The following is a 24,886-nucleotide window of genomic DNA, read 5'->3' on the forward strand; positions in this document are numbered from 1 at the left end:
TAAATGATTTAGACCCGCGAACCCCCTTAAATGTAACTGCATAAACTCTACAAGTGTTAACTAATTCGCCATTTCAAAATCTGTAGGATTATGGGTAATTTCATTGTTTTTACCCCAAAGTGTTAATTAAGATATCATGTAAGTGAACCAAAACAGTTTCGTGGAAGCTTATGCAAATATTTCCCAGAATGCATTTAATTCTGTAAGGGCAAATTTTCCTGAAAGTTGTCAATTTTTTTTTTTAACAAAACTTTGTTAATGAAACTGTTAGATTACAAAAGAAAATTTGTTCAGATAGAATTAGCAAATCTATAGTAATAATCCTGAATCAAGCTGCTTTACCATGTCAAAATAGATTTAAATTTTATAAATTTTGTTGCTCCCAGAATTTTATTTAAGAGAAACATACATGTTTATATAGGTGTTACTATATATGCCTACTATCCATTCGAAACTCAGATTCTGGCTGATGATTTTAATTTGCATAGGAGTACAAGTATTTTGAATCTTTGCAGTATTATAATAACTTCCATGAAATGCAGGTCAAATTCAACTCATTGCTGCAGAAATTACAGTTCAAGAGTAAAAGTTATGCCCCTTGTATTGTCTTGGAAGGTTACAATTGGAGGTTTCATTAAACTAATATTGCAATGGTCTAATATCAATCTTGAAAGAGGGAAATTTCCTCTCAACTCAGTTGGCTTATTTTCGCTACTTTCGCAATTTTATTAAAACTGCGAAAATATCCCATTGCATAAGTTTGTTTTTAGAGAAGCTCAGTATCATAGATAAAAATAATGCAAAATGAAAACTAACCAATTGTTGGAGTATTGGTTAACAAATGTGGTGTTTATTGTAATAGACTATTTTCATATTACTGACTTTCTTAGTCAGCAGTTTAGAATTTTTCAACAGTTAATTTTCTATTATGTTGTTAAACATTCTGGTATTTAAAGAGCAACTAAAAGTAGTAAAATAATGCTTACAATTGGTAAATTTTCAGGGGGAAATTAACTGTTTTTTGTTTTTTATACACTACAAAATCATGTGAAAACTGTTAATTTTTCCGTAAGTTGCATCAGTTGTCATCTTGATTTTACTTCTTTCAGTTGCTCTTTCTTGACCTAGTACCAGAATGTTCTACACAGAAAAGGTAACCTGTTGAAAAATTATATACTCCAGAGTCAAAAGTCGGTTACATAAACATAGTCTATTCATGTTACCTTTTCTACATCTATTCTCTTCAAATTAAAGTCTTTCATGTTATAATTATGCACAAATATTTTAATGCTTGTTAGCTATAAAAGGTAAAGGTTTAACCAGAGATATTATTTATATATATCAAATTATGTATATGATATTAATATGTTTTTATATATTATGTATGTTGTCTACAAATATTGTTTTTGTTTTTAAAGCCTTGGTGGCTTAAATATACATTGATCTGAAAGGTCTATTATCAAATAAAGCTGTAAGGAAAGAACTTCAGATTTTAGTTAATTTTAATATATTGTTTTGTGAAAAGCCTTCACAATCTTTCATCTGTTAACCTTTTTTTTTTGTCCTTACTGACTAAATCATGGTGGACTTTAAATTTCAACTCTGTACAACTGTTTGAGTGTTCATCTGTCAGTTTGGCAATTAAATATTTTTTTGGATTTAAATGTATTGATTTGATGACTGGTATATAGTTTTATCATGACAAGTTCTCAATTTTATCGAATTTTGGTCCTGTCTAAAGATTTTGTGCAGAGTTATGGTCCTTTAACTTAGAAAATTCTCTCAAATATTCAGTTTTCCTCACTTTTTTTTCATCATGCTTCAATATATACTGATTTGATGATTCGTATATTATTAGTTTTATCATGACAAGTTACAGATCAATTTCGAAATTTTGGTCCTGTATAATGATTTTGTGCAGAGTTATGGTCCTTGTACTTAGAAAATTAACTCAAATATTCAGTTTTCCTCACTTTTTTTCATCATACTTGAATATATTGATTTGTTGATTGGTTTATAGTTTTATCATGACAAGTTACAGATCAATATCAAATTTTGGTCCTGTATAATGATTTTGTGCAGAGTTATGGTCCTTGTACTTAGAAAATTCACTCAATATTCCCTTTTCCTCACTTTTTAAACGACTGCAAAAATTTTTGGGAGTTCGTATAGTGCTATGATGTTGTTGTCTGTGTTTGTCGTCTGAAGACACATATGGTTTCCAGACAATAACTTTAGTCTTTAAAAGTGCAAACACAAACACTTGATGAAGGTAACTTTACCTTAGACTGCAAGACAAATATTTGCCTCCTTTGGATATTTGTTGTTTGGAAATCTGAATCTGACAATTAACAATCATTCTGTGAGTATTGCCTGGTGTTTATGAGGAGTCAAGTGTTTGTGTTTGCACTTCTTGTGTTTTAGAGGAGTGAATATGTTGTTTTGTGCATCTCTAGTGTTTGTGTTTTAAAGGAATCAAGCTGTTGTTTTTGCACTTCTGGTGTCTATATGAGTCACAATGTCGTTTTTGCACTTCTGGTGTTTTAGAGGAGTCAAGCTGTTGTTTTTGCCCTTATGTTGTTTTAGAGGAGTCAAGTGTTTGTGTTAGCACTACTGGTGTTTTAGAGGAGTCAAGCTATTGTTTTTGCACTTCTGGTGTCTATATGAGTCACAATGTCGTTTTAGCACTTCTGGTGTTTTAGATGAGTCAAGCTGTTGTTTTTGCCCTTATGTTGTTTTAGATGAGTCAATTGTTTGTGTTAGCACTACTGGTGTTTTAGAGGAGTCAAGCTGTTGTTTTTGCACTTCTGGTGTTTTAGAGGAGTCAATCTGTTGTTTTTGCACTTCTGGTGTTTGAGAGTTTTTAAGTGTTTGTACTACTGGAGTCTTTAATGAGTCAAGCTGTTGTTTTTGCAATTCCAGTGTTTGAGAGTTGTCAAGTGTTTGCACTACTGGTGTTTTTAAGGAGTCAAGCTGTTGTTTTTGCACTTCTGATGTTTTAGAGAAGTCAAATGTTGTTTTTGCACTTCTGGTGTTTTAGAGGAGTAAATCTGTTGTTTGTGCACTTCTGGTGTTTTAGAGGAGTCAAGCTGTTGTGTTTGCACTGCTGGTGTTTAAGAAGAGTCAAGTGTTTGTGTTTGCACTTCTTGTGTTGTAGAGGAGTCAAGTGTTTGTGTTTGCTCCTCTGGTGTTTGTGAGGAGTCAAATGTTTGTGTTTGCACCTCTGGTGTTTCAGAGGAGTCAAATGTTTGTGTTTGCTCCTCTGGTGTTTAAGAGAAGTCAAATGTTTTTGTTTGTACCTCTAGTGTTTTAGATGAGTCAAGTGTTTGTGTTTGCACCTCCGGTGTTGTAGAGCAGTCAAGTGTTTGTGTTTGCACCTCTAGTGTTTCAGAGGAGTCAAGTGTTTGTGTTTGCACCTTTAGTGTTTGAGAGGAGTCAAACTGTTGTGTTTGTCCTGATGTTGTATGAGAGGAGTCAAGTGTTTCTGTTGGCACTACTGGTGTTTAAGAGGAGTCAAATTTTGTGTTTGCACCTCTGGTGTTTCAGAGGAGTCAAATGTTTGTGTTTGCAACTCTGGGTTTTTAGAGGACTTAACAAGTTGTGTTTCGCTACTGGTGTTTTAGAAAAGAAAGCCTGTTGTTTGTGCACTGCTGGTGTTTAAGAAGAGTCAAGTGTTTGTGTTTGCACTTCTTGTGTTGTAGAGGAGTCAAGTGTTTTTGTTTGCTCCTCTGGTGTTTAAGAGGAGTCAAATGTTTGTGTTTGCACCTCTGGTGTTTCAGAAAAGTCAAATGTTTTTGTTTGTACCTCTAGTGTTTTAGATGAGTAAGTGTTTGTGTTTGCACCTCTAGTGTTTCAGAGGAGTCAAGAGTTTTTGTTTGCACCTCTAGTGTTTCAGAGGAGTCAAGTGTTTGTGTTTATGTTTGCACCTGTAGTGTTTTAGATAAGTCAAGTGTTTTGTTTGCACCTCTAGTGTTTTAGATGAGTCAAGTGTTTATGTTTGCACCTCTTGTGTTTTAGAGGATCAAAGTGTTGGTTTTTGCTCTTCTGGTGTTTAAGAAAAGTCAAGTGTTTGTGTTTGCACCTCTTGTGTTGTAGAGGAGTCAAATGTTTATGTTTGCACCGCTAGTGTTTTAAAGGATTCAAGTGTTTGTGTTTTCACCTCTAGCGTTTTAGAGGAGTCATGTTTTTGCACCTCTAGTGTTTCAGAGGATTCAAGTGTTTGTGTTTGCACCTCTTGTGTTTTAGAGGAGTGAAACTGTTGTGTTTGCATATTTGGTGTTTTAGAGGTTTTGCACTACTGGTGTTTTTGATGAGTCAATCTGTTGTTTTTGCATTTCTGGTGTTTTAGAGGAGTCTAGCTGTTGTGTTTTAGAGCAGACAAGTGTTTGTGTTTGCACCTCCAGTGTTTTAGAGGAGTCAAGAGTTTGTGTCTACACCTCTGGTGTTTTAGAGGAGTCAAGTGGTTGTTTTTGCACTTGTTGTGTTTTAGAGGAGTAAAGCTGTTGTGTTTGGTATGGTCTGTTGTACTGTCCAATATTTTTGTTTGCCAAGTTGCAACAGTTGTCAAGACATAAACATTTTGATTTCCACACAAAATATCAGGCTGCTTCTGTAATTTTTGTCTTGCCTTTTGGTCCCAGTATGCTAGACATAGGGATTGCTAACTGGCGGTGTGAAGTAAATTATTTATATAATCCTTCATATTTCAAAAGGTAGAAGAATTGGATGCTTCATACTTAGTATTCAAATACCTTATGTTGCGAAATTTCAGTCTGTCGTATGTCCTTTGTACTGCTTGAAAAAAAAGTTTTTTTGTCTTGTGAATATCTTTTATTTTGAGTAATATTAAGAATATATATTACTTGTAGTATCTGAGAAACAGACCTAGGTTCTTAAACTTGTTTACTAATAAACAATGAAAATGAAATCAAGATCAGATGAACCCTGCCAGATGGACATCATTTCAAACACAAAACATAATTGGGATATGGCTTACAATATCTGAGAAAAAGACCTACATTAAACCATGAAATGAGGTCAGCCAGACAGAATGACAGATATGAACATCGTCCATGCAGTTATTCCATACACCAAATACAGTCTTTGTTAAATTTATAGTATCTGAGAAACTGACCAAACCTTGAAAGTATAAAATTTACCAAATTAGTTAAAAGTTAAATAACAAAGATAAAGAACTAAGAGGAAAACTCAAAAACATCAAACAAATGTTTGATGTAAAGGTCAGATGAAACCTGCCAGAAAAAAACATGTATACTTTACAATAATTTCATACACCAAATATAGTTGACCAATTGATCATGATTATGGTATCTGAGAAACTCGCTCAACCATGAAAACATTGATCAATAAATCATGAAAATGAGATATAGGTTAGATGAAACCTGTCAGACAGATATGCACATCTTACAATCATTCCATACACTTAATACAGTTGACCCATTGCTTATACATTTTTTGTAGTATCAGATCTAGAGTGTTCTATAGTTCAGTGGTTTTTTTTTTATTCATGTCTTTCCTATTTGTTTTTAGTAAATTGTTTTGTTATAAGTTAGGTCGTTAGTTTTCTCAATTGAATGATTCATATTTTTCATATTTAGGCCTTTTATACCTGACTAAACAGTTGGGTTTTTTTCTCATTGTTGAAGGCTGTACAGTTGCTTATAATTGCTTACATCCACTTCACATAAACTTTAGTAGATACATGTAGTTGTCTCATAGGCAATCATACCACATCTCCTTGTTTTAATAAGAACAACCACAAAACTTGAAAATTGATCACTGACACATGAAATAAGGTAGAGGTCAGTTGAACCCTGTTTGACAGAAATGTATATTTTGTAGAACTTGCAATGACCTCACATACTAGCAATAGTTATCCTATTACTCTAAATTTATAAGTGAAAATTTCCTGTGACCAAACAATTTTTTTTAATGGTTACACTAAACTTGAATATAAGGTCAAGGGCAAAAGATATAAATTAAAATAATAGTACAAAAGCTCATAATTTTTAATAAATTAAACGATACATTCAATAAACAATAGACGTCAGTTCTGGGAACACAGTACTTACATAAAAAACTTCACACATAAAAATAAATTCTCTGTAAATTTACATAAGGTACATGTATCAATAAAATGTTCATACAATCTTAAAGGCAAACAAAAAAATATATGACTGAAGTGTTAATGTAACCTGCCACCCGAACAAACCTAATTAATTGTAATGCCTGCCCTCACACATTTTATGTAAATTTTAAGTTATACACCATTTGTGTCCAGACATTTAAAGTCAAGCATCCTTAAATTACAGAACATTTTCAAGACAGTCTATAGCTATGTAACCAGGTAATATAGAAATATATTTGTTTTTACCAACCTACATGTACCAACCTACCCAACTGCCAGAAAGCAATTGCAAGTGTATATATTTTTTGGGCCTTATTTAAAATGAGTACACTCAGCAAATTGTTACATGGTACAATCTGGTGCAAGCCCTACAAAGATCACGACAATGCTTGAAATGTGTCACCATGGTGATATATCAAACAAGGGAGAATGAAACAAAAAATCTGGATGGTGATTATGATGATTAGGAGATTAAAATATAAGAAAAGTTCACATACAGAAAGAAATCTTAAGAGACAGCTTCTTACATGATGTCCTATATTTTATAATATGTTTGTATTTATGTTTGTACAAAAAATGTATATGGCATGCACATGTACATGTTTTAGATTAAAGGACTTTTATAAAGCTAGGTACATAGTCATGAATGTTAAATGATTGAATAAAAAATATGATTTAGTTTTGTTTAAAGCAATGGAAAATACAAACATTATCATGATTATCATGATTGTTGGTTATAAGATACTGAATATAATTAAATCCATAAATCAAAACAAATCAACAGTATTTCATTATCATGCATTGAATTATATATGAACATGATGGATACAAACAAATTTTATACTCACAGACATGTCAGTTTGAATAACAAGTGTCGTCATTTACTCATACAAATAAGCAGAATAGTTTTTGAATTATGCATGGTAAAAATAATGTGACTAATATATATCTACATATATCATGTATATTAAAATAGACTCCAATGTATTGTATACCTGTCAATGCCTGCTGTATATAATTTTCAAAGAGTCCGTAAAAATCAAATTTGTCTCTTTGCCACAGACTTAGATGCTGTCCCCCTTTAAATATAGACTACATGTACATGTACAATGTATGTGTACAAAATGTAACACTCTTGTTTTAACATTTTTAACTCTCATGGAATTGTTAAAAAAATTATCATGCTTAACTGACATTTAAAAACAATTTAATAAGCATGATATTGTCTGTTCAATGGTCGGGTTGTTGTCTCTTTGACACATTCCCCATTTCCATTCTCAATTTCACGATCATTAATGATAATCATATAAAAATTGTGTAAACTTTATATTTAACAAATAATAATTTGTCTACTTGTAACATTCTCAGATTCTTAAATCAATAGCATCAAACGTAACCAATTTTACTTTCCATTAATACACACAGTTACATGAACATTTATACATCTTGCACAATACATAAATAAAATACCAGAAATAAAATACAAGAAATTTGTATTAAGAACTAATGTACAAAATTAATGACGCTGATATTTTGAATAAATATGTCTCTGAAACAATGTTTTTGTAATGATGGATGTTATGATAATGCTTATTAATTGTATGTACATGTACATTTGTATGTGTTCCTGTATTCCATTAATTTATAACAACAAAAATTACATTTCCTAATTGTTAGATTATCTAAAGGTTTTGAAACACAGATCTATCTGCTAAAGCAATGCCCAATATGAAAAGTATTCCCATCAACAAGTTAAGTTTGGCAATATCATGTGGCAGTCTTTGGAGATTTCCTTTCATGTATTCTCTTTCAAGATTAAAAGCTTGAAATATACAAAGCAACGGCAAGAAAATCCATTTTGAAATGTTCATTCCCATCACAGCAATAATGATAAATGGAATAAAAAGCAATGCTGTGAATAACAGATATGATCCAGTCTTTCCAAGTAGGATTGCCAGAGTCACTATTCCTGCTCTGTGATCTGAATCCATGTCTCTCACATTGTTTGAATGTAAAATTGCCTCCGTGTTCAAAGCTAAAGGTATTGCATATAACATTGGCACTAATGATAAATGACCACACTGTGATAAATAGGCAAAGAGTACAGAAAGTGGTCCAAATGTAAATATAATTAGTATGTCTCCAAGAGCAATATATTTCAATCCAAACCCTCCTGTATATAAGAAACTACTGGAGAGTCCACCAAAGTACACAAGTGCCAAATGTTCCATTCGAGCCGATGTTGTAAGTGTTAATATGAGGAACCCTACACAACCGAATAAATAAAATATAGCTCCAAGTCTGGCAACATCTTGTGGCGACAAAATCATGTCTACAAGTGTCCGATCATCTGATGATTTTGTGTCTATACCTTGGATGAAATCATAATAGGTATTTACAAGGTTTCCTGCCGCGTGTATTGACAAAGCAGTTAAACAAGCTATAACGAATGAGACGAAACTAAAGTCTCCTGTGGATTTGTATGCTAATGTACTCCCCAACGCTACTGGTGTAAAACTTGCAGTGAACGACCATGGTCTTAAGGCTGCAACATATTTTTTACATTCAAGTATCAAATTTTGTTTAGAAAACAATGTCCGTCGTTCTTTATCACCGGCATAGGAAACCGCTCCATTGGCTTCGTTTTCTTTGGGTTTCATTACGGTCTTAGAAGAAAAATGGTTACGAATTGAATAGTTCCAACACTGATTTATTATTTCATCAAAGTCATTTTAGACCTCCGCATGCTACTTTCGTTTTCCTTCTAATAAGCGCTTGAAAGATTTTAAAAGGGTCGCACTAATTAGAGACAAGAAACATCGAAAAGCGACAAGAAGCGACAAAAAGAATAATTTTAGCGACAAGAAGACTATTTACCGACAAGTATTAAAATTACTTATTTCAAATAAATATTAAAAAAATAGGTAGTGGCTATTTTGCCGGCTCCGGCAAAACAGCCTCTTAGGTGCTATTTTGCCGGCTCCGGCATAATAGCCTCCTTGGCGCTATTTTGCCGGCTCCAGCAAAATAGCAATTTAAAAAGAGTTTTGCTATTTTGCTGGTCTTATTTCAGATTTTTAATCAAGACTAATATATGAAATATTATTTTTGAAGCACAAATGATATATGTAGCTAGATGTCAATAAAATTTTATTCTTCGCCTTGCCTAGTCTTCGTAGTCGCTCAATGTCTTCAATTTTGGTGAACTGCGCTCATTTAATTACATGTACTGTGTTTTTGTTAGATGTATATTATTTGTACACATCTGATGAGTTAAGCATTTTCAACAGATTTCGTTCGTTCTTATGTTGTACTGTTATATCACTGTCACAGGTTAGCAAGGTTAGGGAAGGGTTGGGATCCCGCTAACATGTTAAAACCCCGCAACATTCTGTATGTATGTGCCTGTCTCAATTAAGACGCCTGTAATTCAATGGTTTTCGTTTGTTGATGCGTTACATATTTTTCCGTTCATTTTTTATCATAAAGTAGGCCTTTTGTTGTCTCGTTTGCATTGTTTTACATTTGTCATTTCGGGGCCTTTTGTAGCTGACTATGCGGTATGGTCTTTGCTCATTGTTGAAGGCCGTACGGTGACCTATAATAGTTGTTAATTTCTGTGTCATTTGGTCTCTTGTGGAGAGTTGTCTCATGCAGTGGTAATCATAATACATCTTCTTTTTTTTTTATACATACATTAATTTCTGTTGCACATTGCACGTTTGAAAATGGAACAGCAAATTTGTTATTCGACTGATACGAAGAGCTACAGCCGGTTTTGGAGTACTTTGAAACGTGAAACGAGGACCATAAAAATTCATGAAAACCAGAAAAAAAACTTTAATATTAATCTATAGTCTATGGAGCATAAAAGTATTATCAGATAAATAAACAAATATTGTACACACGATGCATAGAAATCTAGCTATTGATAGCATTTATTCTATGATTGTTGAATAAAATGAAACGTATATATATATATATACATATATCTGCAAATTAAATCTGCATTTTTTTTCAAAAGTGATGCAGACATTAAAGAATCAAGTGTTATGTTCAGTTCTTTTCTTGTGCCAGCACTGTTTTTAACGCTCGTTAACCAGTATAAGTTGTTGGGTGTTACTTTTTAATTTGTTTCAAAACTAATAGGATATATTTTTTAAAAGTTTAAATCAGAATGTCGATTTTTTTTATATGGGTTCGCCGAATTGCTGATGTGTATTATATATATTTTTTCAAAGAATTTGTTTAACCTCCTATTAAACAAAAAAGTACTAGTATCAATTTTAGTATTTTACTTTGTTCAAGGATTTGAATACAAATCCTTGCTTTTTTTAAATGTTTAAAAGACATGTTTTTAGAGACTGTAAAGAATATCAATTTTAATAAGCACGTTTTATATAAATAGTTAAAGAAGACATATTTGTATAGAGAGTTCTTATTGAAGTGTATGTTTCCATATTTTTTCTATTCTTAATTTTAATCTTAATTACGACGGGCAACATAGCAAAACTCCGATATAATCCGCTATTTTGCCGGAGCCGGTAAAATAATCCCTAAGAAGCTTATTTGTCGGAGCCGGCAAAATAGCCACTGCCGAAATTATGCATTTTTTTAATATATGCGCAGAAATAAATTGATTTTTTTTTTATTATATTGATTGATAGATGAAGAAATTAAACATTTGTATTAAAGGAAGAATGGAACAACGAGGCCAATTTGTCAGTGTCCCCTGTTCATTGCTACAATAACATCCAATTAACACCTTCAACTATGTACACGCGCCATACCTTACATATGCATAAACAGAACCTTATGGGTGACATCCCGTTAGTCCAACAACCATTATTCCGACAGCCCGTTACTCCGACAGCCCATTATTCCGACAGCTCATTATTCCGACAATGCATCTGTCTTAAAAGTGTATGTTCTCTAAAAAGACCAACTCCGTCCTCTATAATATGTGTTGTTGTCCGTTTTGATACGAATGCTTATTGCAACTACTCGCGGAAATTAGCGACTATAATGTAGCGTCAGTCAAAATGAAGAAAAAAAAGAGACATACAACCCCATGCAGGTCTTAAAAAAAGAAGACAAATAGGACGAAATAGGTGTTCCGAAAAAAAATGAGCAATTCAAGCTTCTACCAAGACACCCACCCGTGCGATTTTATGAATATCATGTTCGGGAATGTACGTGAACACTGAAAAAGGCAAACTTGATAATTATTTTTTATTTAAGAAACTGTTTTCAAGAAGAAAAATATTTAGATATCATTGATTTTAAGAAAGGCAGTTCATATTTTAATTAAAGTCATAAGAAACCTCAAATTAAAAAAAAATGCATATGTTTTTTATAACCCAATGCATAGTTTTCATTATACAACTTATGTACATATACTTTTTTCTGAGGAAATTTCTTTAATTTTTCTACATTTAGAAGAAGTTTACTTTTTTTTTAAATTTTTTCCTTCCAGGAAGCAATTCGCCGACATGTTTTCCGTATGCATAGTGACCTGAGCGTAACCCTCCTCGTAAAAATCCGGTGATCGCAATACGCATGGATCTGTCATTAAAATAAACAATTATCTGATTGTACATGTTAAACACGTGCTCAATACCCATGCTTTTTGTTATTTGTTAACTATAAGGTGACAATCGGTAAACTTCGGCTTCAAAACACGGCATTTAATGAGCAGCCATATTTTTTTAATCATAACAGACATAGAGAAAAAAAATTGACGATTGTACAATATATTTGCGTAAAAAATGAGAAATTCGTACACAGAGGACTAAGTTTATGATATATACATGCATTGTTCAAGAATTGGATAAACATTATTTTTCACCACTTACTCGTTTCTTATGACTTTAAGAATCTGTGCTCACCAATTGCATAAGAATATTCACATTTTAATTATGTTTTCCTCTTATTTGTCAAACTTTGATTTCAGTTCTCTGTATTTTACAATTTGTGTCTGTTTTTTTTTCTGGATAATGATGCAAAAATAAGGCATTTTGCAAGTTTATTATATATATTGCCTCGGAGAGTTTTAAAAACAAATTATAAAATACATATATTATTGTTCTCAAACACAAGTAAAATTAATGTCATAATACGGCAGTGTAAACGTACTACATGCACTTGCTTCATACATGATAAATATTATAATAAAATATCACAATTAAATGTAGCAATTAATAGATATATAGATCTATGCATCAATTTTTTCCCCTCAGTATCTATTTATTGATAGAATATTAACTTTCTTGTCGCTAAGATTGTTTTCTTTAGAATATTTTTATTATATTCATTTACAATAAGTAATTTTAATAAAAAAAAAGTTTTCTCGTCGCTAAATAGTCTTCTTGTCGCTAAATTATTCTTCTTGTCGCTTCTTGTCACTTCTTGACGCTTCTTGTCGCTAAAATTCTTCTTGTCGCTAATTAGTGAGACCGTTTTAAAACTCTTTAAACCAGAACAAAGTTTATACAATTGAATGCTACTTCTTGTTGTATTTCCATGTGTTTTATTATTCAAATACTTTTAATTAATATTCATCAAATAAAAGAATCTTTTCAGTAATGTTAAACAGAGTGTTTTTATAGGCTATAAAATGCACTTCCGGTGATAAAAAAACAAGCACTCCACAAATCTATCTAACCTGTTCAAAACAGTACAGCTTTCTCATTTATTTTTTTGTTGTCATACACTAGTTGCTAAATATATCTGCACCATATGTTCTGATATCTATTGTCAATAATAAGTGTCAACCTCATTTACATCTGTTTGAGAGAAACAGAATAATTTGTTTTCCCTTCTAAAGTTCAACTGTTCGCTTTTATGTGAAGTCTATTCGGCCCTTTATTTAAGTCTATTCGGCCTCAATTTATATGAGAGAAAAAAATATATATAATAATAAAATATAAATATATGAATTGTAGGTACATATTATTTATGAGTTTTACTGTAATCATGATAATCAGTGGTGGATCCAGCCATTTTAAAAAGCGGGAGGGGTTGGTTCCCCACCCAGAGTAAAGGATGGGGGTTCCAACTATATGCTCCCATCCAAATGCATTGATCGGCCAAAAAAAAAGGGGGGTTCCAACCCCCAGACCCCTCCCCTGGATCCGCCACTGATAATACAAAACCTGGACAGTAAACTGGTAAAGTACTAAAGAGATATATATATATAGCTGTATGCTTTTGACCTGTATTGAAAAATATATATTATTTTCATTAGCTGAGAATTCACTATGAGGCTGAATAAACTTTAAATTGAAACGACCTGATTCCAACTGTTAATTACTTGGAAATTTGAAAAAGCATTCTTAAATTACCAATACACCTTACCGCTATATGTCCACCATTACTGGAAATTTCACTAGTTCCTGTAAAATTTTGATGTCATAATAGAAAATATCTGACGCCACAATGGAAAATTAATAGTTGTATGACTTCCAAATTTTAAGGGGAACAGATTCTCCGGTCAAGCAGGAATTGTGATAAGGTGTATGCATTAACATGTACATGATTAGATATTCATTCAGTTGATCCAGTCCTTTGATTGTATCCTCGTGTATTGTATTTTCAACCTAATAACTTCAGAATTTCCCTTTTATCTGTTTGAACATAGATATGCCTACTGTAATGTTTTGGGAGTCTCTAGTATACTGGTGCATAAAATAACTATCTGAAATATGTTTTTTTTCTATTCTTCTAACATCAAGATAATTTCTGAATTTACAGTACCAATTCTAACCTTTTTTTCAAATTAGATTACCCAATTTTTTTAAACAGGATAGAAATGATGAAATAGTAGCAACAAATTCAAAGCAAAGATGTCTTCACTGTCTCTTATGCCCCAATTTATTGCTGGGCTGAAGAACAGAAATGAAGAAACAAGGATCAAGACAGCTAATGACCTTCATCGGTTTGTCAGTACAGAACTACGGGAAATGCCATTTGAAGAACATACAGCCTTCATGGACAAGTTTTATCATCAGATATTCGAGTTGGTATCAAGTTCTGATTTGAATGAGAAGAAAGGAGGCATCTTAGCCATAGGTAATTGTAAATCAAACAATAACGGAAACTAATTTCTCTGATTCAATTTGACTAAAAAATGTGAGATCTAAAATCTGCACCTTTCAATGCAAGATCAACATAAAACACAATTTTAGACTACAATATATGGTCTTCAAACATGTCCCACTACCTATACATGTGGCATGATTTATTATGACCTTGAGTCTTATGAGATTTTAATTAATTCATATATCAATTCTACCTCTTTACGTAAGATTGGACTTTATACTTTATTGGATAGATGCTTATCACAGAAAATGTCATGAGATCCACAAAATTGTGAAAACCTAAGAATATAATAGCTCTTGGCACCATCCATACCTTCAAAATATTCCAATTTTTATGTGTGTCAATGTGTGTAGTTTTTGTAAATATTTTAAAGTAACAGAATTCCATTCATATGTTTACGCTTTTTTCTCAGTGAGTTTATGTTTGAAACAAGACTACTGAAGTGAGTAGAATTGGCACCATCCAAACATTTCAATTTTTGTTTGTGTAGTTTTTGTAAATATTTCACCATTCATATTTATCATTGTTTATTCACTTTTTTTCTCAGTGAGTTTAATTGGAGTTGATGTTGGAAACAAGACTGCCAAAGTCAGTAGATTTGCTAACTACTTGCGTAACCTTCTTCCTTCTTCTGATGTCAGCATTATGGAGATGGCCGCCAAGGCTGTTGGCATCTTAGCATTGTCTTCTGGAACATATGCTGCGGAGCATGTGGATTATGAAGTTAAAAGATCAATTGAGTGGTTGACTGGTGAGAGGAACGAAGGCAAGAGACACGCTGCTGTAAGTTGATTTTTTTAGGCCCTTTAAAGCTTGCTGTTTGGTGTAACCCAAGGCTCTGTGTTAAAGACTGTATTTTGACCTATAATGGTTTACTTTTACAAATTATGACTTGGATGGAGAGTTGTCTCACTGGCACTCATACCACATCTTATTATGTCTATAGAATATCAGGATGTTTTTGCATCAGGTTTTGTTTTGTGATCAATTTAGGCCTTACAAGGGGCAGATCAATTGTTGCTGTGTTCATTATTCATGTTTCATTGCCTTGTAAAATTCAATTAAATGAAATGTTAGTGTAAAGTTAATTTCTTGGTAAAATGTCAAAGACAGGAATTAGACACTGTCCAAAATTTGTAGTACAAATGTTTAAGATGAAGGCTTAAGCGAAAGAGAGTAATTGTCTACATTTTAAGGCTGTAGTTGAATAAATTTTAGGCTGAAGAGAGAGGAAATATTATTTTACTATCTAAGGCTGTACGTCTAAATCAGACTAATGAATGTAATACATGATTTTTTTGTGTCAGAACTATAATTTATGATTTAAGTCAATTATTTGCAAAAGTAAGATATTTAACCAATTGTATAATTGTCCTCAATATGCATAAACAACAATCATATCCATTCAATTAACCAATTGTTAAATGGAATAGGTTCACCTAATTTTTTGGTAAAGATTGCATGAAATGCAATCAAAACCTTATGGTACTGACTTGATATCTAAATCTTTCAAGGCTTATCACTACCTTTTATATACACAAAATATAGTACATAGATCATAACATTCTATACATCCTATCCATGAACATTTCAAGAGATTTATCAATGAAATATATGCTCAGATAATCAAGTCACAAAATTATGTTATACTTGTCAGGAAAATAACATAACTTTTGCAAGCTGCAGGAATCTAATATCTGTTTTAAAAATATCAATGATGTCATTGTTTATGTTATCTTTACTTTCGACAGGTGCTTGTTTTGAGAGAGTTAGCCACATGTACACCTACTTTCTTCTTTCAACAAGTTCAGCAATTCTTTGATGTTATCTTTGCTGCAGTTAGAGATCCAAAGGTATATAAAATAACATTGAAAAATTATGATTTTTTTCATAAACTACCATTCATTCAGAATAGAGTTTTAAGAATAAGCTACATAGAAAAAAATTCAATGAATACTAGTATATGTAATATATGATTTTTTTTGTTTGTGAATGAAAGAAGATATGGTGTATGCATTAATGACAGCAACCCAATGACAAAAATCTATAGAACATTCAAATTAATTTAGGAGGTAATAAAAAGAACCCCTTCCATTCTTTTTGCTTTATATCTGTTAAAAAACATCACCTAAAACCAAACAATTTGACAGAAAGATAACGATTGTATTCAAGCATATTGTTAAATCAAATTGGATATGTGTGGTAAATTGACAATGGTGATTAATATATTAGCTTCAATTTTCAGCCTGTGATAAGAGAAGGAGCTGTTGCAGCAATGAGAGCTGCTTTGGTTGTGACTTCACAAAGAGAGTCTAAAGCTGTACAGAAATCACAGTGGTATAAGGTGGGTCATGTTAGATCTATTGGTATTTCCACATTAATGATCAAGGACCTAAAAGACCAAGTCTCTAAAGAACTAGTATGATTTAAAAGAACTGGTGCATAGCTATGCTAGCAATTAGAATATTAAAATTATTGTTTGCTTTTAATTTATAGAAATGCACAGCAAATTATAAGAAGCCTAATAAGCTTGATCTAAAAGAAAGGCGAAAGATACCAAAGGGACATTCAAACTCATAAGTCGAAAAATAAACAACACCATGGCTAAAATAGAAAAGATCAACAGTCAAACATTAGTACACAAATACAAGGAACACAACATAGAAAACTGAAGACTGAGCAACACGAACCCCCATCAAAAACTGGGGGGGGGGGGGGGGGGGGGATCTCAGGTGCTCTGGAAGAGTAAGCAGATCCTGCTACACAGTGACATCTGTCTAAGTAAGCAATTACAGCAATGTTCTTAAAGAGAAAAGAAGATACCAAAAAGAAGTATAAAATATTTATAAGTCTAAGGAGGAATGACAAAACCATTGCAAAAAATTAACAGTGCAACCATTGAAAAACTTGTTCGAAAAAGACTGTCTTAGAGAAAATATTATATGACAAGTTTACAACTTTTGTGGCTTTACATATAAGTATATTCCCATCAACGAAATAACTCCAAATATTGAAACTGAAAAATAATTCAAAGAATTCTTTAAAAGTAAATATTTTATAAAGCAATAGGTAACAGGACAGATAAGTAATAAATATTGAAAACATAAAACATAATTTTCTTTTATTTGCTATATAGAGAGTCTTTAGAAATAATCATGTGTAAGTAATCATAATATTTGTGCTGTAGCATTGTTTTGATGAAGCTGTTAAACCTTATGATGAGACAACTGGACGAGACAAGAAACTTGCAAAAGACGATTGGGCACATGGCTCACTTCTGGTAATCAATGAATTACTACGGTGCAGCAATATGGAAGGGGAGGTAAGTCAGGCTTATTTATTGTGACAAAACAAGACAAGTTGATAGGCTACATGTCAGACGTTGAAAAAGTTCTAAATGATCAACAAGACATCGTCAACAGATTGACAGGCTGTTGATACATCATTGGTTTCTTGGGTACAGGTGAAACATGGATTTAAATGATCAACAAATTACAACATTTTTAAACATTTGAATGCATAGTTAAGCAAATTAACGAAATCATGTATATCAACAAAAATACAATTTTCTCTCAAATCACCAAAATTGGTTATTAAGAAAAAAAACCAAATCAACAATATGCAATCATCAAGCTTGAAAAATAATCTTTTACTAGAAAATCCTGATTTACAATTAACGTGATAGATGGATAGTATTTAAAAAAATATTTGAATTTTTATATGTAATTAGTTATTCCAATGAATTGATTTAACAGGGAATAAACGTTGAATGGAATGTAAGTACTTGATATCTTTCAATTTAGCAAAAGTCTTTTTAATCCATGCCTGCCAATCTTTTTTTTGAACAGGGAATGTGTTTTATTTTTAAACTTTAAACTTTAAAGTCTTTGATTTTAGATAATGTTATGGTTTACTTTTATCTATATCCTAAAGGTTTCTTCACTTTTCTTCTATTATGTCAATTACATACTTGAAACTAAGTTGAAAGCATTAGAAATATTTTCATTGGTCTTTATAACTAACAAAACATCATTGTGTAAGAAAGTTTTGTATTTTGGTATGTCGCTATATACTATAGACCTTATTGCTATTGCGTAATCTGTGATTTTTAACCTCAGATTTCTTCAACCGTTGAACTTTTGACGTCATACAGCAACCACTTTTACATTGTGTAATCATATATACTTTCCTGGTTTGTAATGGCAGAAATGATATCAGCCTTGTCATCCCTATCACATTTGAAATTTTGTTTTACCACAATATTTTTTTTAATTTGTTCTCATTATACTTTGCAACATATTCCCTGGCTATCCTCATTATTTTATTGGGATGATATTTCTCTTCATGTAGGTAAATGGATTTTAACATTTTTTCGATTTTCAAATATATGATTGGTTATAAACCTTTTTTTTTTAATTTAAAATGTTTTTTAAAAAAAATAATTTTATTGAGATGATATTTCCCTGCATGAAGGTAAAGGATTTTAACACCATTTTGATTTTCAAATTTTTGATTGGTTATAAACCATTTTTTTTTCATTAAGTCAAAATTATTTTAGTGAGATGTTATTTCCCTTAATGAAGATAAAAGGGATTTTAATACTATTTTGATGGTTATAAACATTTTTTTTAAGTTAGAAATTAGAATTCAGTAAAAGGTGCCTCACAAAATTTTGATTTAGATTAGATAGATCTTATGAAGATATATCCAACTAGGCAACAAACAAAAAAAAAGATTTGAATAAAAATAGTGCTAGTTATTATTGCAAAAAAAATATAATTTTACCACTTTATTATGGTCTACAGTTAAATCTGACCTTGGTATATTACAAAATCAGACAAATGCTGCTAATTTGATTTTTTGTCAAAAATACAAATGAAAATAGAATAAAATGTATGAATGCATTATTAAGCAATATTCTTATTAGATATATAAAGTCAAGAGGGGTATTTCACAATGGTAAAGCAATCTTTTTTTAACTAAAGTTTAAAGAATATCATGAGTTTATATTTTTATACATTTAAGATCATCAGATAGGCAAAAGTTCTAATTTATGCACGTATCACTATATTTGCCAAAAAATAATATGTGTCTGATTTTGAATTGTTGACGAAACAACTTCAATTTATCAGTCAGTCAAATGGATACTGTAAATTCAGAAATTATTGTGTGCATTTATTATTGCGATTTTTGTCATTTTAGACTAAAATGCAATTTAAAATTTTTGCGATTTTGAGAAAAATCCTTTTAACATTTGTTTACATTCATATAATAAATTTCGAAATGCAAATTTTAATAATTGCAATTATAACCCTGTCGCATTTTTCGCAATAATATAACATCACTATAATTTCTGAATTTACAGTATTAATTAGATAACATGTTTTGTTTTTTTCAGAGACAACACATTGAGATGGAAGAAATAACAAATCAACAGTATCTACATGAGAAAACAGTCAAGGTAGAAAATATAGAGCCATATTATATAAGTTAAAAAAGGATGCAAAACAAAGTACTGGTTGCTGATGTCTTGCATTTTTTACTTTTTAAAAAAAGGTATTAATAGGCTTTGTGAATAACATGCCATATAAAATTAAATATCAACAAATTTGGCTAAAAAATGGAAGACCTTTATACTTTTGAAGCAATTAAAACTGTCTGAAACAAACAGTTACAGTCGATTCCATTGAATGTGTAGGCAAAGGTAATATGTTTGGTTTGATTGCTTGCTAGCTGAACCGTGAAGTCATTATTAGGTCAGGTAAACTACTCTCCTTTAAAAGTAGACTAGTCCGACAGATAACCAATCTATCTGTCTGTAGGACTAGGCTACTTCCCTTCACACTCAATGAAATCGGCTGTAAAACATTAAAAGTGATTGTTTTGTTGAATACATACTTGTATATGCATAATTTAGGTTGTAAACAATTATATGACATAGTTCAGGACTACTTTAAGGAGGTAGACCTAGGTTAAAGGGAAATCACACTATTTAAACTACTAATAATAATTCATTTAAATTTTGCATGTAGACAGCTCATACTTATTACAATATTTTAGGCGAAAAAAAAATTGGGGTCACCGATGTTGTTTTCGAGATATGACGTCATCAAAAAGTAAAGAATCGCGTTATACCGTAATATAGAAATATTGCTCAAAAATGCTAAAAGAAGGCAAAATTATTGAAAAACTATGCTTAACTGGTTTAACTAAAACAGTCAATTGTAAATTTTATCTTATACCCATTTATTTTTCTCAGTTTCCTTATTTTTTAAGGCCCTTTTTAATTTCCCGCCATTTTTGATTGCCATTTATTATAGATTTTTCTTGAAATAAAAAAAATCTACTAATGTTTTTTCCTTCAAACTTCTGCATTAGTTGCAGCTTCGGGGGAGATTTTAAAAGCATAAATAAAAAAGGGGGGTCACCGATGTTTTAAATCCGCTACAATGGAAATAATCTTATAATCGATTTTTGGCGGGAATTATAACTTTTTCTCTTAACGTTACAGAACGACGTTGCTAGCATAGCAGCATTTCTTGCAATGCTTTGAACTATTGGGTTAAACCTTTTTACTAAACCATTATAACATGTATAATATATATATATTTTTTTATAGTAATTATTTTTTGGGGCATTTTGATTATTCATTATTAAACATACAGTAACAGCTTATCAAAAAGTAACTGTCAAAGTTGGAGCCATCTAAATTTTCTATTGCATTTGTTGTGTCTGGGCTGAAAAGTAACACGTTTCATTTAGACTACAAACAGAATAAATTCACTAACTAGTCCATTGCACCGGGAATATAAAACCCGAAATGCCGTGTTTAAAAAGCCACAAACTCAGCACTTTTAAAAAAAAACCTCAATGACATCGTTTTCGGTAGAAATTTAAAATTGGCTAATATTTCTGTTATTACACAACGCTCCATAATCGAACCAAATTAAGTTCGAGTTCCAGTTTTTGAGTTCAAAGTTCAAGTTTGATTTCGAATATTTTTTCCAGTAAGATTTCTAGTTTAAGCTCGAGTTACACTTAGAAACTTCTGAGTTATACTGTTAGATAGAATAAAAATTCTGGTAAGAGTTTAAATTTTGAGATCCGATGAAATTAAGATTAAGAATGTGGTTTCTATTTTCTGTTTGTGCACCTCTTTTTGTTTGAATGTATATTCTTTTATCACATTTATCTTTCATTGTGGTAAATGCACCTATTTTTGCCAATACTGATTAATGAGGGGGCAGGACCTTTTTCGGGACATCGAGATCAAGTGTTTTTTAGCTCGGGATTTCGGGATTGACCCTTTCGGGATCCGGGATTTCTTTTTTCGATGTTCGGGATGTCGGGATTTTTTTTTAAATTCTGAACCTCGGGATATCATGTTTTTTAAGCCCGGGATCTCGTGTTCAGGACCCCTCTGATCCCGCCCCTCATTAATAATAGTTAATTTGAAAATAATTGATTGAATTTGTGTGCCAATATTTTAAAAGCACTCTCTACTTTATCATGTTGGTTTTTTTTTAAGAACTTAAGAATAAAGAGTTAATCAGCTACTTTTGTATAAAAAAACTGGATGTCCTTTTCAGTCACGTTAGGGATCCGACAATCTCCCTTTATCCTGTCGACAGTTATCACATTGAGTGACCTAAACCCGAACCTACATCTGAACTTTTATTTCTATTTTTTTTTCATTTTTTTTACCATTTTTTTCTTTATTTTTGCAAAACTTTCAGTGGCAAATATTAGATGAACATAATCACAAACATTTGTCTATATGAGTGGAATATTCTTTCACCAGACGGACCATAAGTGTGTCTGTTACAGTTTAGCAGTACTCTGTGAGACATGAATATATCTCTTCATAAATACATGTGTGTGTGTGTGTTAAATATTTCTCTTGTTGGAGACTGGTAAAGCCAAATGTATAGTACGTGTTGAATTATTATATATAATATATACGCCCGGTTACGGGACGTATTATGGTATACATCTGTCTGTCCGTCCCGTCGTCAACATTTCGGACATTGACTCAAAAATGCTTTAACCAATTGTCATAAATCTGGTGAATTGTTTATATCTATTGACGTGAGCTCCCTTTCTTTTTTGAATGAATTTTGATTTGACGTTTCCGAGTTATAGGGTTTTATTCATTAAAAAGGGGGATTTCCCAGTTTTCGGACAATTATAACTCAATAACGCTTTCATCAATCCTCATACAACTTTGATAAATTGTTTATGTCTATTAATGTAAATACCCTTTTGATTTTTATAAATTTCTAATATGACATTGAGAAGTAATGAATCTCTCTGAAATTGTACCACAAAATTCCAAATCACAAATGAAAGGCTGAAATTGATTTAAGGAGTACATGTTCTTGCTCAAAACGTTCAAAAATCAATAGGGGCCACAAACAAGCATTCTACTAAATTTACTATTTTACAATAACTTGTGTTTAAGTGTATGGATCTATCTAAAATTGTATTACAGAGGGGAGGGGTGGCGTTTCATTTTTTCAGGGCAGATTTTTCGAAATATCTCAAGAAGAAATCTCCAATTGCACAGTATTGCATAATAGATTTTTAATATCTTTGAACACATTTATTTTGTGTCAGAAACCTATATTATGTCATTTTTTTTTTTTTTTATCACAATCCAAATTTGGATCGTATCAAGCTTGAATATTGTATCCAAAATTGCCCAACCTGATCCTAACTGTTCAGAGTTCAGAGGCGTTAGATATTAAAGGAACATGTGGGAAAGATGGACGACCCTTATATCATTTCTGTCGTCACATTTGAAATAATAACATATCAAATAGGACTTCACACATTTACGTCCAGTGGCAAGTTAAATGCATATTCAGAACTAGAACATATGAATTTTGACTCTGCTTTGTAAAAGCCCGACAGGCTGAGCCGAATAAATTCTTATATGAAATGAGATGTTTGATGAATTATTTATACATGTAGTATAGGAGACTATATTTATGATGTTGCATGCATCAATATTTTAAACATGTAGTATAACGTAATCAGAGATCAATATTTTAATCAGATTGGAGAAAACTGTAAGTTGAAACTCATTGTTCTTATTTACAACCCTCTTTTGAACGGAAAACTACAGATTCCGATAGCTATACGCTAATATGCTGGTACTCTTGGTCTGTTTGTAACCACCCCCCCCCTCCCTTTCCGAAAATATACACTGAACCCTACATACCACATTGCGGCGATACGCTGCCAAAGTTGAGTCATTTCATTACTTTTTTTTTTGACATTTTGTCAATTTCGGGAAGCAATTTCATTTTTGCACTTAAGGTCAAGATGAGTCAATTTTTTTTTTGAAATTTAGAATTCAATCAGATATTGAACATATACATCAGAAAATAAAATAAAAATTCATGTCACCGACTTCTTTATCGAGAAAATGGTCGGAGTTACATTGACTAAGTTACATTGAATATGCTATGAAATTCTAACGTTCTTAGTGTTGATTATGCATGATGATTATGTGTTTTGTATTGATATATACTTTTTATCATAATAGTCTGGATAGTGGGTCATTCATTTATTTATAAAATTGAGAAAGGAAATGGTGAATATGTCAAAGCGACAACCACCCGACCATAGAGCAAACAACAGCCGAAGGCAACCAATGGGTCTTCAATGTAGCGAGAATTCCCGCACCCGTAGGTGTCCTTCAGCTGGCCCCTAAAATATGCATAATAGTACAGTGATAATGGACGTCATACTAAACTCCGAATTATACACAAGAAACTAAAATTTAAAATCATACAAGACTAACAAAGGCCAGAGGCTCCTGACTTGGGACAGGCGCAAAATTGCGGCGGGGTTAAACATGTTTATGAGATCTCAACCCTCCCCCTATACCTCTAGCCAATGTAGAAAAGTAAAACAATAACAATACGCACATTAAAATTCAGTTCAAGAGAAGTCCGAGTCTGATGTCAAAAGATGTAACAAAAGAAAATAAATAAAATGACAATAAAATACATAAATAACAACAGACTACTAGCAGTTAACTGACATGCCAGCTCCAGACCTCAATTAAACTGATTGAAAGATTATGTCTTCATCATATGAATATCAGGTACAATCCCTCCCGTTAGGGGTTTAGTATCATACTATCATAAAATATATGAGAAGAACATAACCCGTGTCATGCCAACAACTGTTTTTTTAGAAATAAATGTGTTTTGTAAGGTTTTTTGTGCAGCTTCGGAAGCCAGTACATAGTTGGGACTTTCATTGTGTTTGGTTCTGCTTGTAAAGAAGTAGCTAAAAGTTTATGTTTGTTACAGATGTTATGTTTATTTTGTGTTTCCAATATTTTTTATTCTTTATATTTTAGCAACTCTTCATTCAATCTTTTTTTTTTGCCTTTTATTCTGCAGTATTTGCCAATTATTTTGTATTCCGCAGGTAAATCGCAATACAATTTAGAAACTTGCCAGTACAACATATCAGTTGAGAAAAATAAGATATGTCCATTATCATTTCTCCTGCTTTAGTTGACGTCCCTTCGAGCGCTCGCTTTTTCATGAATTAGAAACCTTTACGACGGAATCGAAAACGGCGACGTCATAATACAATTACGACACTATGGCGGCGCCG

General features: G+C 31.9%; 2 protein-coding genes across 3 annotated transcripts in view; one reads left to right on the forward strand and one right to left on the reverse strand.

Moving 5' to 3' along the window:
• Window positions 1-6,015: 6,015 nt before the first annotated feature.
• LOC139499958 (ubiA prenyltransferase domain-containing protein 1-like) lies at window positions 6,016-8,904 on the reverse strand. Its single transcript, XM_071288622.1, has one exon. The coding sequence runs from the start codon at window positions 8,806-8,808 to the stop codon at window positions 7,831-7,833; it is 978 nt and encodes a 325-aa protein (XP_071144723.1). The 5' UTR covers window positions 8,809-8,904; the 3' UTR covers window positions 6,016-7,830.
• A 3,858-nt stretch (window positions 8,905-12,762) lies between these two features.
• Window positions 12,763-24,886, forward strand: part of LOC139499993 (serine/threonine-protein kinase mTOR-like) — a 427,410-nt gene continuing 415,286 nt past the window's right edge. For both annotated transcript variants that reach the window (XM_071288672.1, XM_071288671.1), the window contains exons 1-7: window positions 12,763-12,824; window positions 13,952-14,218; window positions 14,796-15,031; window positions 16,000-16,101; window positions 16,494-16,592; window positions 17,436-17,570; window positions 19,647-19,709. In XM_071288672.1, coding sequence (XP_071144773.1) covers window positions 13,993-14,218; window positions 14,796-15,031; window positions 16,000-16,101; window positions 16,494-16,592; window positions 17,436-17,570; window positions 19,647-19,709 — 861 coding nt within the window. In that variant the 5' untranslated portion in view covers window positions 12,763-12,824; window positions 13,952-13,992. The remainder of the gene's footprint in view (window positions 12,825-13,951; window positions 14,219-14,795; window positions 15,032-15,999; window positions 16,102-16,493; window positions 16,593-17,435; window positions 17,571-19,646; window positions 19,710-24,886) is intronic.

This window comes from Mytilus edulis, chromosome 13 (assembly GCF_963676685.1).
Source record: "Mytilus edulis chromosome 13, xbMytEdul2.2, whole genome shotgun sequence".
NCBI classification, from domain to species: domain Eukaryota; kingdom Metazoa; phylum Mollusca; class Bivalvia; order Mytilida; family Mytilidae; genus Mytilus; species Mytilus edulis.